This window comes from Heteronotia binoei, chromosome 4 (genome assembly GCF_032191835.1).
Source record: "Heteronotia binoei isolate CCM8104 ecotype False Entrance Well chromosome 4, APGP_CSIRO_Hbin_v1, whole genome shotgun sequence".
NCBI lineage: Eukaryota > Metazoa > Chordata > Lepidosauria > Squamata > Gekkonidae > Heteronotia > Heteronotia binoei.
In genome coordinates, this window is record NC_083226.1 from 9,805,103 (window position 1) to 9,817,819 (window position 12,717).

At 48.8% G+C, this 12,717-nt stretch overlaps 1 protein-coding gene across 1 annotated transcript; it reads left to right on the forward strand.

Moving 5' to 3' along the window:
* Positions 1 to 5,731: 5,731 nt before the first annotated feature.
* Positions 5,732 to 6,670, forward strand: LOC132569900 (olfactory receptor 10R2-like). Its single transcript, XM_060236331.1, has one exon. It carries the CDS (start codon positions 5,732 to 5,734, stop codon positions 6,668 to 6,670), a length of 939 nt encoding a protein of 312 aa, XP_060092314.1.
* Positions 6,671 to 12,717: the final 6,047 nt, after the last annotated feature.

Consider the following 12,717-nt stretch of genomic DNA (forward strand, 5'->3'; position numbering starts at 1 on the left):
GTATGTTGGCAGGGTCGGCGCCGGCGGGGCCGCTTCAGGTGGTTCCGTTGTTGGCTCGTTCCCGCTTGCTGCTTCCCCAGCCCCTGTTGGCTCCTCCTGCATGGTGCGGCGGCACAGCTGGTCGATGTGTCTCCGGAGGATCTGGCCCCCCTCCGTTGACACCTCGTACGATCGGGACCCTGTCAACCGCAGAACCCGGCCTGCTACCCACTCTGGTCCGCTTGCGAAGTTCTTCGCAAAGACCGGGTCGCCCGGGAAGAACCCCCGCGCCGCTTCCCTGACTTCGGGGGAATTGCAGACGTCGGTAGCCCGGTCTGGGTGCAGCCTGTCCAGCCTGGTTATCAGTTTCCTCCCCATGAGTAGTTCTGCAGGGCTCGATCCTGTTGTGGGGTTGGGGGTAATCCTGTTGTGGAACAGGAAGGTTGCCAGGCGGTGGTCCCAGTCCCCCTGCACTATGCGACCCAGGGCCTCTTTGGTGGTCCGCACCATGCGTTCTGCCTGGCCATTGGTGGCCGGATGGAAGGGGGCGGATCTAATATGCTGGATGAGGTACCGACTGATAAACTCCCGGAATTCCCGGGAGGTGAATGCAGTCCCATTATCCGTGACCAGGGTGTCGGGGATCCCGTGCATACAAAAGACCCTCCGCAAAGCCCTGACGGCCGCTGCTGTGGAGGTGGATGCAACCAGGATCACCTCCAACCATTTAGTGTAGGCATCGACCAGGACGAAGAATATTTGGCCCTGGTATGGCCCGGCAAAATCTAAATGCAAGCGGGACCATGGCCGCCGGTTGGACTCCCAGCAGTGGACGGGGGCACTTGGCGGATCGGGCCGGGATTCTTGGCAGGGTTGGCACCTTCTCACCCACCCCTCAATCTCCTCATCCATGCCTGGCCACCATACGTAACTGCTGGCCAGGGCTTTCATTCTCACAATCCCGGGGTGGGTTTCATGTAGGGCGTCTAAAACTTGCTTGCGCATGGGCGGGGGACCACCACCCTGCTGCCCCAGAGTAAGCAACCCTTGTGCGTGGATAGTTCGTCTCTTCGTGACGCAAATGGCCTGAACTCACTGTCCACCTTGCCCGTAGGCCACCCCCTCCCCACCCAGTCCAGAACCCGTGCGAGGATGCGGTCCCTGCCTGTAACCCGAGCCACCTCAGCGGCGTGGAGTGGCTGCTTGGGCAGAGACTCTATGAGCATCACCTGGTGGGCCAGGGTGGGATCTGGGTCTGTTGAAGAAAGCGGCAGGCGGCTGAGGGCATCCGCGTGCCCCATTGCTTTGCCCGGGCGGTGCACTAAGGTGTAGGAGTAAGAGTTGAGGAATTGGTTCCACCTCAGGACTCACTGGGACAAGATTTGTGGGGTCTGCCGGTCGGGGGCGAGGAGGCCCAGGAGCGGCTTATGGTCGGTGGCAATGGTGAAGTGCCTACCATATAGGCAGTCGTTGAACTTGTGCACCCCCGCCACGATTGCCAGAGCCTCCTTGTTGATCTGAGCGTAGTTGCGCTCCGCGGGGGCTAGAGTTCTTGAATAGTATGCTACCGGGACCTCCCTCCCGTCCGGGAGTTGGTGCCCCAGAACTGCACCCACCCCGTACGAGGAAGCGTCGCAAGCCAGGATCAGCGGCAGGGCTTCGTCGAAGTGGTGGAGCACAGCGTTGGAGACAAGGAGATCCTTGACTGCCTGAAATGCTGCGGCTTGGCGCTTTCCCCAAACCCACGGGGCTTGTTTATCAAGCAGCCGGTGGAGTGGTTCTGCTATGGCCACCTTGTGGGGCAGGAACGAATGGTAAAAGTTCAACAACCCCAAGAAACTTTGGAGCTCCGCCTTGCATGTGGGGGCTGGGGCTTGGACGATAGCCCTGGTTTTGTCCTCCGTCGGGTGGATCTCCGCTGCGTCCACGGTGAACCCCAGGAACTCCACCCGCGGTACCCCTAGCAAGCATTTTTCCTTTTTGACCTTTAGCCCCGCCGCTTGAAAGCGGCTGAGGACCTCTCTCAGGTGGCTGCTGAATTCCTCTGCGTCTGGGGCGGTGATTAGAACATCATCGAAAAATGGCTGCACTCTGGGGATCGCTTTAAGGAGAGAGTCCATTATACTCTGAAAGATCCCCGGAGCTACGCTAACCCCAAATTGTAGCCTCCGAACCCTAAAAGCTCCCCGGTGGGTGACAATGGTCTGTGCCTCGGTGGTCTTGGCGTCGACCGGTAGTTGCTGGTATGCTTGTGCCAAATCCAGCTTCCCAAAAATTTTGGACCCTGCTAGGGCTGCCAGTATGTGGCTGACCACCGGGACGGGGTAAGGGTTGTCCTGGAGCGCTTTGTTGATAGTGCACTTGTAGTCAGCACAAATTCTCACCTCCCCATTTGGCTTCACAGGTGTGACTATGGGAGTTTCCCAGGCCGCATAGGACACTGGTTCTAAGACTCCCTGGGCTGTGAGGCGGTCCAGCTCTGCCTCAATCTTTGGTTTTAAGGCGAACAGGACCCGCCTCGCCTTGAGCCGGATCGGTCTGACCAGGAGATCGAGCGGCAGAATGATGGGCGGCCCTTTGTAACTCCCCAGGAACCCATCAAAAACGGCTGGGAACTCCCGGCAGACGTCCTCGAAGCTACCCACCTGTACTTGCTCTACCCCCACTAACTGGATCCCCAGTGGTTGGAACCAGGCCAGCCCCAGTAAGGTGGTGAGCTGGCGCTTGACCACCAGAATGTCCAGAGGTCCCCTGAATTTCCCTCTCTCTACCCATACCCGGGCCCAGCCCACAATGTGTACCGGGTTTTTTGGGAAGTCCCTCAGAACAAACTCAGCCGGCCTCAGTTGGAGGCGGCGGCGGGGGCACAGTTTCTTTAGGGTTTCCTCCGAAATTATGGAGATGGAGGAACCAGAGTCCACTTCCATGAGGCATGGGGCGCCCTCAATGAGGACCGTCATTTTAACCTTGTCGGGGGCGGAGAGGGGCAAGTTCAATACCTGCAGGTTGGTTGACGCTGTCATGTGGGCCTCGGTGGAGTCATGATGCGCTGTCGGTCGCCGACGGCTGTTCTTGGCCCGGCAAGCCCGAGCGATGTGGCCCATCTTTCCACAACTACGGCAGTCCATGTTGCAGTATGGACAGTCCCTCCTCTCGTGGGGGTCGCCGCAGCTGGCGCACTTGATGGTGGAGGGTCTCTCCGTCGCTCATTGCCTTGAGGGGGCTCTTGGGTCTGCTCCTTGTGGCCGCTGGAGCTGGAAAGCCTCTTCGTCCTCCCGGTCACCCGGCACCATCTTTTCCTGGTGGACTGCCTCTCCACGTGGGTGGCTGTATGCTTTTGTGGCCCTCTCGAAGGCTGTCGCCTCGTTGAAGGCTTGTTGGAGGGTGAGCTCTTCCTTAGCGAAGAGCTTCTGTTGCAGCCTTTCATCTCGGAGGCCCCAGACGAATCGGTCTCTCAGGGCCTCCTCTCGTTTGTCGAACCCGCAGTTCCCTGCGATCTGGCGGAGGGCGGCCAGGTAGACTGCAGCCATCTCCCCGGACTTCTGGTCCCTCTTGTGGAAGAGGAATCTGCGGGCGACGATGGACGGTTGGGGCGAGAAATGCCCTGTGAGGAGTCTGACGACCTCCCCGTATGTCCTCTCGGTGAGCTTCACTGGGGCAAAGAGACCTCGTGCGATCTCAAAGGTTGCCTCTCCGCAGACGCTCAACAGGACGTCCCTCATTCGGTTGTCGTCCGTGATCATGTTGGCCCGCAGGTAGCATTCGACCCGTTCGGTATAGGTCTCCCACCTCTCGGGGTGGTCTGGGTTGAACTCAGCAAGATGGCCCGTCGTTACACTAGAGTTCGCCATCGCGGCGGTGGGCGTCCCAGTTTCTTGCGGTTCTGCGCCTTCCTCGTCTCCAGCCAGGTCAGCTGTTTTCCCTTGAGAAAGCCTTCCTAGCCAGATCCCATCCTCGTCGCCAGTGTAATGTGCTCAGTGACGAGACGTGCAGAAGGCAACATACTTTATTCAAAGGTACATCACAGAACGGGGCAACGTGGGCCAGGACCCGCTTTATATACACTCAGCCCGGAACGGCCCCCCAGCTGGCCCAGACCAATCCTGGCCCGTCAAACTTCCCGCCACAGATCTTGATTGGCGGAGTCCTTTCGCACGCTGCGCCGAGTGACCAGGGGATTCCCCCTGCTCGCCTCTGTTGCATGGCCGCGCGGTGCTTTACTAAAGCACAATACACTACAACTACAATACTACAAAACACTATACACTTGTAGCAATCCGACCAAAACCAGCATTGACAACTATTTCCATTTTAACAAATTGGTCAAAAAGCTTTCAGACACTCACAAACAATTCTTAGACACACCCCATAACATTGCAGGAGGTACAAGAGGCCATGGAACATCTAAAAGGAAAACAAACGGACTCTCTTCGGAGTGCCTGAAAGCTTCGGAGATAATATCCTGTGGGGTTTAGAAACTTGTTTACAACCCTTTGGGCTGATTACAAGCCTTATAAAAAGAAAGGTTTTGTGACAAATTGCTACTAATTGGAAGAGCCCTTCTACAGCCTCCCTCCATGGAAGTATTCTGCTTTATGTATTTCTTCATTACCTGTTCGTTCTAGAATGGAATGAGGCTTGTGAAGGAGACTTAAAGCACCTTTAACTTAAGAGCTTTTTCAGTTATATTTCCCCAACTGAGGGAAAGTGGAACAAAGCCTTTGAGGAGTGATTGGCAGCCCAGGAGAGGTAAGGAAACCATTAGTTGCATCCCAATACAACAACTCAGCTCGTAGCTAAGAAGAGAGGAAGAGCCGTGCTGGATCAGACAAAAGTCCCATCAAGTCCAGCCTCTTGCTCATGCAGTGGTCAACCGGCTGCCTCTGGAAGCCCACAAGCAGGATGACGGCAACAGCAATTTCCTGCCATGCACCCCAGAAAGGGATATAGAGAGGATCCGGAGGGAGTAGATATCCATCTAGACTAGTGGACGTTGACAGCCCTGTCCTCGATGAATTTGGCCACACCATCTTAAAGCCTTCCAAGTTGTTGGCCATCACCACTTAAATATCTGGTAAAATTGTTGAACAGATCTTTCAGCAGTCAGCCTGTGAGCATCTAGAGAAATATATGTTGACTATTGGGATCTGGATAAGGAGCACCGTGGCGCAGAGTGGTAAAGCTATAATTCCTGTACTAAATAGGAAGTTGCACTAGGTTGCCTCCTAATTCTGCCAGCCTATGACTCTAACTCAGAAGTATTTTTAGTAGAGCCTGAAGGTTTCATGCATTAGCCTGGAGAGGAGGCAGCTGAGAGGTGATGTGATCGCAGTCTTCAAGTACTTAAAGGGCTGCCATCTAGAGGATGGTGCAGGGCTGTTCTCTGTTGCTGCAGAAGGTAGGACCGGAACAGTTGGTTGCAATTAAATCAGAGGAGTTTCCGCTCAACATTAGGAAGAACCTCCTGATAGTTAGAGCAGTTCCTCAGTGGAACAAGTTCCTTGGGAGTTGGTTGTCTCTCCTTCGTTGGAGGCTTTTAAACAGAGGCTAGATGGCCGTCTGACGGGAAGGCTGAACCTTTGAATGGGAATGTTATTTCTAAAGACAATATAAGCCACCCCTTCTCTCTCTTTGAGAAGTTTCCAGACAACTTCAGAGTTAAGGTAACCCCAAGAATTTTTTGTGTAAATTATTAATTGTCACTCTCAGAAATTTTTAAGGGTGTAATGGTTTCATTCCAGATTCAACATAAATGGAACGAGAAAATCAAAGTATGGTGACAGAATTCATCCTCATTGGATTTTCCAGCTTCCCAGATCTGCAGATCCCTCTGTTTGTGGTGTTCACCATTATGTACTTTACTATTTTGATAGGGAATATTATCATTATCACCACAGTAAGGCATGAACCCAACCTTCATATCCCCATGTACTTCTTCCTTGCAATTCTTTCCAGTTCAGAAATCTGCTATACACTCATCATTATCCCCAATATGCTCGCAAATCTTCTAAGAGAAAAGGGAACTATTTCATTTGTTGGCTGTGCTACTCAGATGTCTATGTTCCTCGGCTTCGGTAGTACAAACTGCATGCTTCTGACAGTGATGGGGTATGATCGATACGTGTCCATATGTAAACCATTACGTTATCCAGTTCTGATGAATCAGGGACTCTGTACTAAACTGGTTGTTTTTTCAGCTTCAACAGGTTTTCTTTGTTCTACACTTGAGACCATTATTATATTTACCTTGCCATTCTGTGGGCCGAATAAAATCCATCACTTCTTTTGTGATTTAGCACCATTACTTGAGTTGGCCTGTGGCCGAAATTTTATGGGGGAAATTGTTATTTTTCTTATGTGTTTTCTGGTGGTGTTTTGCTCGTTCCTTCTCATCCTTCTGTCATATCTTTTAATCTTAAATGCAATCCTGAAAATCCCCACCACAGAAGGAAAGCGCAAAGCCTTTTCAACTTGCACCTCCCATCTCATTGTGGTGGCTGTACATTTTGGATGTGCTTCTATTATTTACCTGAGGCCCCAATCCAGGTACACTTTGAATGAAGACATGTTTATCTCTGTTACATACACCCTGGTGACTCCGTTGCTGAATCCTGTCGTTTACAGCCTGAGGAACAAGGATGTCCAAGTGGCACTCAGGAAATCCTTGGGCAAAAGCACCTGGAAGATGTGAGAAGGGCTTATGGTGGATGAAACAGGCTTGCCACGAATTGTACTTCAGGGGGAAACAATGAATTATCATCCTGAAGAAAAGCCATGAGCTCAGTTAACATTTTTTTACTGTATGGAGCAATAATTTTTCTTGCTATTTAGTCTCTTCCTCAAATCCATATGCTAATTAATTATGAAAATGTCTTTTCCTAATATCCACCCATCAGTTTAAACCTCTTATTTTCTGCTTACTTAAAGTAGGAAAACAAATTGGATTAGGAATATTCTCTATAACAACTGAAATTGTAAGCACAAATGCCAAATAATTTTTTTTTTTAATCCTGACAATAACTGGTGGAGCCATGGAACAGCTGCCAAAGTTGACCACCCCTCACTTCCTCAAATGAAACCACGAGGAGTGGGATGAGCCTCTCAGCGTGGGAGATCTAGCCAATCCAGGGGTTGCTGGCTGGCAGGTAAGGGAGCAGATGCCTTCCTCTGATCAGTCTTTTCCGGCCTGAGCTCAGAATCAGACGTGCTTTCAGCTGGAGTTTTCTTCAAGCCATGTGGCGTTCTCTAAGCAGACTTGTGAGATTGGAGGGACACTGCGGGGGGGGGGGGGGGGAGGTTCTAAGGAAGACTCATCAATCTTTGGGGGAGTGTAATGTACTGAGAACTGAGACGGTTTGAAGGCAACATAGTTTATTCGGTGGTACATCACAAGAGAGAGAACACGCGGGCCGGGCCCCGCTTATACACATTACCCGGAACAGCCCCCTCATCCAACCAGGCCAATCCTGGTCGGTCAAACTTCCCGCCACAGATCTTGATGGGCGGGGCATCAGGCGAGCTCCATCCGGGGACCCGAGGGTCGCCTTCAGTAGCGATCGCCATGCGGCCTGATCACTTATGTTCAATACATAACAGGGAGAGGGGCAACTTTGGCAGCAGTCACCCCCCCCCCCATAAGTTTTAGCTGCACTTGACATCCTTGGCAGATTGAGTAGCAAAGAAGCCACTGAGGGATCGCAGAGATGGACTTCCCTGTCCACAGCACAGGGTAATCTACTGTTGCGGGTACTCACTTGCTGGTGAGTCAGCCAAGGTGGGCGCCGGGGCATGAACAAGGCTTAAGGCAACACACACACCCTCTGCCCCGCTGAGCCTTTCTTCCTCTGTGGGCAGCGGGTGCTCGTGGGATGCTCTTTGTTGGCAATGGCTGCAGGGCGCCCGGACAGGTGTGGGGTCAGGGCAGCAAGACACCTGGTTCCTCTTGGGGGGTTTCGAGTTCACGGTTGGTGACTAGCAAATAGCAGCATCTCCCCCTTCCACCAGGTTGTGATGTGCCGCGGGCGAGTGGAGGGCAAGCAAGGCCAGTGGTAGTGCCCTCTGCTTTCCCCTCACGGAGCCTTGTTTCATCAGAGGCAGCTGTTGTGGGAATGAGGGGCCAGGTGAAACCCAGTCCCCAAGAAGCAGAAACCCTCCTTTTGGGAGCCATTCAAATATGCATCCTCATTGGCAGATCCTGGGATCTTCTGATACTGCTTCCCGATTGGCCGGTCTGAATTATGCAGCCAATCGGGATGCAGATCTTTGGATCCTCTCAGTTTATTGTGTTGTGCCTCAAGCACAGGACACAACATCCAACATGTCCAGGCATTTTGTGAGTAAATTATTAATCGTCACTCTCACATACATAACAATTAGTCTGTACGTTAACAAGAAGACTCCATCCAATGGAAGTTGTGAAGAAGACCGAGCATGTTAGTTGGTCTCCAGAGGTCACAGAATGTCAACAAACATTCAGTAAAGAAGGCCTGCACTAGATGGCCATTGAGTTTGCTGTTTTTCAGGAAACTGTGCAGGTGTGTATGAATCTGGATCTGTTTTGCTTGATTACACTGCTTTCTCTTCGTTTCTTTGCAGCAGCACCTTTCTAGAAGATGAAGATGAAGCTACTGGATTTATATCCCGCCCTCCACTCCGAAGAATCTCAGAGCGGCTCACAATCTCCTTTACCTTCCTCCCCCACAACAAACACCCTGTGAGGTGGGTGGGGTTGAGAGGGTTCTCACAGCAGCTGCCCTTTCAAGGACAACCTCTGCCAGAGCTATGGCTGACCCAAGGCCATGCCAGCAAGTGCAAGTGGAGGAGTGGGGAATCAAACCTGGTTCTCCCAGATAAGAGTCCACACACTTAACCACTACACCAAACCAGCTCTCACTACACCAAACCGGCTCTCTACCAACTTAACTGCTATTACCTCAGATTTTAAAAGGTACACAGTTAAGATTTCTTTTTAAAATATATTTGAGTTGACACCTAACATTTAAGAGTCGATTTTGCACACAGCTTACCACGCAGTCACGTTCCAGTTCTCTGTGCAGCATCTGTCGGATTTCCCACTATCTGCGCCGGAGTTACAGGAAATGTCGCGGCTTTCATGTAGCAAACGTAAACCGCTAAAACCCAGTTTATGTTTGCTACACAAAAGCTGCAGCACTTCCTGTAACTCCGGGCGCAGATAGTGGGAAATCCGACGGACGCTGCGCAGAGAACAGGAACGTGACCATGGGGTAAGCTGTGTGCGAAATCGGTCTCTGTGTCTTCAGTGGCTGTCGTTTTTATCAGGAATCCACTTCCTGTTGTGTTTTCTCATGTGCTTGAGCTGAGATGCCATCAGGACTATTTCCTAATGACAGGAATAGTGCAACAGAATAACAGCAGCAATTTTTAACAAAGTGCAGAGGTTGATTAAGGAGCTGCAACAATTGAAGACGTAACAACCTGGCCTTGTAGAACATGTAAGGACTACAGATGTGTAAAAAGTGCTCAAGACAAACTTGGGCTCTGTGGCCATCAAGGACCCATGGAAGCAATAACCAATCAGGAGTTCACCTCGTGTTTAACCGAGAGAGTTCACCTGGCTGTCATGCTGGGGTTGAAGCTTCCTGCATGTCTAGTTGCCCGGCAGTGAGTAGGGAAACAAATCAGAGGGGCCCGTCCTACCCGGAGAGGTCTGCTCCAACCCAAATAAGTTAAAGTCATCCTGGAGGCAAAATTCCTCAGATAGTTCCCTGATTCCTTGAGGAACTTGTTACTCATATTTTTAACCAGCTCTCATTGAAAATAAAATACCAGACAGATGATTTCCTGTGGGATTTAGAAGTCTGCTTACAATGCTTCTTGCTGTATATATGCCATATCTTTAAAAAGAGATTATCGCAAATTGCTGTCCTTTGGAATGGAATCCTATAGTTTACTTTCACGTAAGCATTCTGTTTTATACATTCCTTCATGGTTCATTAATATCGTGTCAGTTTCAACAGTTTTATATGAATCTCTAGCAGAAAGCCTCTCTCTCGATGTCATAGATGAATCTCAAGCAGAAAGGCACTCTTTACCCTCTGATTCAAAAGCTCAATGGCAGAATAACTGCTTTGCATGCAAAAGGTTTCAGCTTCCGTTTCTGGCATCATCCATTAAAACTATCTCAATGAGAAAGACTTCCACAAAGGACTTGGGAGAAGGGCTGCAGCACTTTGGAACAGACAAGGGTCAATAGATCAATGAACTGATTTGAAGATAGATTTTGCGTGCTTTGGGCAACTGTTAACATTGTTAGGCAGATCTCTGGTTAACAGTCCGGAATGTTCAGCTAATGCCTCTTTGAGGGCATCCAACGGTCAAGAGAAGATTTCCTAGGTAGGGAATCTGAATTATATAGCCACAAGACTCTGAAGAGTGTGGCTTCTTTGCGCAGCTCAAGCAACAGGAACAGTTGGGTGTGCGAAGAGGCAACAGTACACAGCTCTTGAAGAAACAAGGGAGAAGGAAATTGATGTTGTGAGTCAGAGAGGGTGTTTCATTCAGGTGTTAGCTGGAACTGGATTTGCGGTTTGGTGGGGCTGTTCAAGCAGTTCCCAGGGCAATCTATTGGCCTGCAGAAGTGCCTGTTTGCCTCCGCTCATGTTTTGTTTGTACATGTATACATAAAGCACATATAATAAAGTTAACGTAGGTGTCCAGTGCTCAGACTTCCAGTGGAGACACATCCCCCAGGCACTGACCAGAATGTTCCTCACTAGACACAGAAGAAAGGAGTGTGTCATAAGATTAACAGCGCAGGGTTAAACAGTCATTTATTTCTTCAGAATACTTGACTGCTGATGTGCAATATAATTGTCCTTAACATAGTTTAATAATGGTGATGGTGATGGTGTTTGTGAGACATATAAAATATGGAGTAAGTTACTTTATAGAAGAGAACGTTAAGAAATTCTGCTAGTGATTACTGTTTCTTTCCACTCAGAATCTCGAAGTCTCTATCATGAGAAATGATGGTATTCATACAAGATCTCTATTGACCCTCAACTCACATACCTGACCTGTTGTCCTTATATTTGCACAGAGAACAAGGTCATCCCAAAATCTTGTTTTGGGATTAATTAATAAACACCTCTTAGAGATGCAGACTTTTCCCTTGAGGTAATCAGCACAGCAGTCTAAGAACACCGCACAAGGACATTAGTATTACTAAGCTATGGATGGAGATTTTTTTTACAACATGGGTTTTCAAAAAAGATTATTCAAGGTTCTAGAAATGGAGTTTATGTTATACAGACAATCTAATTAGGAATAGACTATCTTAATTTCCCACTTGTCTCATTTGGTCAAATAAAATGGAACATAATTCACACTAGACATATTGTATATAAACACTGCCATATAGTTCAAGGTAAGGGTGGCCAGTGGGGATGAGGGGTAGAGTTGTGGGATCCAGGTTGGGAAACCCCTGGAGACTGTGGAATGGAGCCTGGGGGGGGGCAGATATTATTTCTGTTGCACACTGGGTTTAGAGGCTGAAGACTTTTTCAGTCAGAGTGATCATAAGAAGTGCAGTTTAAGAGAGTTGATTCAGACTACACAATGCCATAAAGTCCACCCTCCAAAACATCCATTTTCTCCAGGGGAACTAATCTTTGTAGTCAGGAGATCATTATAATTCCAGGAGATCTCTAGGCTCCACCCGGAGGTTGGCAACCACACATATCATTGATATCATTATGTGCTCATTTAAATTATTGCATGTAGGACAAATGAGCAGATCTTTGAGGAATAGGATTTCAAAATACAGACACAGGGTTCAAACTGGATTTGTGGAGACTCTGCTTCCGGGTCATTTTAAATATATATTTTTTTATATCACTCACTCTGATTTGGGGTTAGGAGTAAAAATGATACAAAATTCTGTATGTAAATAACAGGCGCTTCTAAGACAAACGGTGTTTGGCTCTATATTTTCTGAAAACCACATTCCCTCGTGGACTAGATGATAAAATGGATAGGTTAGCTTTTTTGGAGGCTACAAGGGGAGTTAGAATGATTTAAACATGGTAGGGTATTTTGTATTATAAATGTAACAGCTGCAATTTAACCTTAGGATGGTTAGGCAATTGCCTTTTTATGTGCATAATAAAACAGCAGCACATTTCTTTAAAAGAGTCCTGATTCCTCATGCGTAAAGCAAGATGGGAGGATCTCTCTTCATAAGTGGCCTTTTCCAGGAACCAGCCACATCCAGTAAGTACGATTTATACCCACTCCCTCAGCTTCTGGTTACTGAATCTATTCCAACAGAGGCCAGAGGTAGGCATTAGGCATGGTGTGGGCTCTGATATCAATTATAAGCGGCTTGGGAAAATTTAAATTTTCTTAATAGTTTTTTTTTCTTTTTCTTTTATTGTGCCTAGCCATGATTAGAGAACAGGAACTGAGGGGTACCCAGAACAGTTTCTTCCATCCTCAAGATTCATGAGGTAATTTTCCACCCTCCCTCTTTTGGAGTAAATGTACATGTTAAAAAGAGTCATTAATGTATTGTTAATATACCTTATTTTTAGTTGTTTGACAGGTTCTTTGTTGTTCTGTTAGTTTAGAGTGAGCCCAATGTATAAGCAAAGGCCTTCTAAATTTGTCAACAAATAACATGGACATTTAATGATTACACTATCAAATCTGATGACAGTCTCAAAATGAGTTTTTGAGCAGAAGAACTCACAGGCCGTT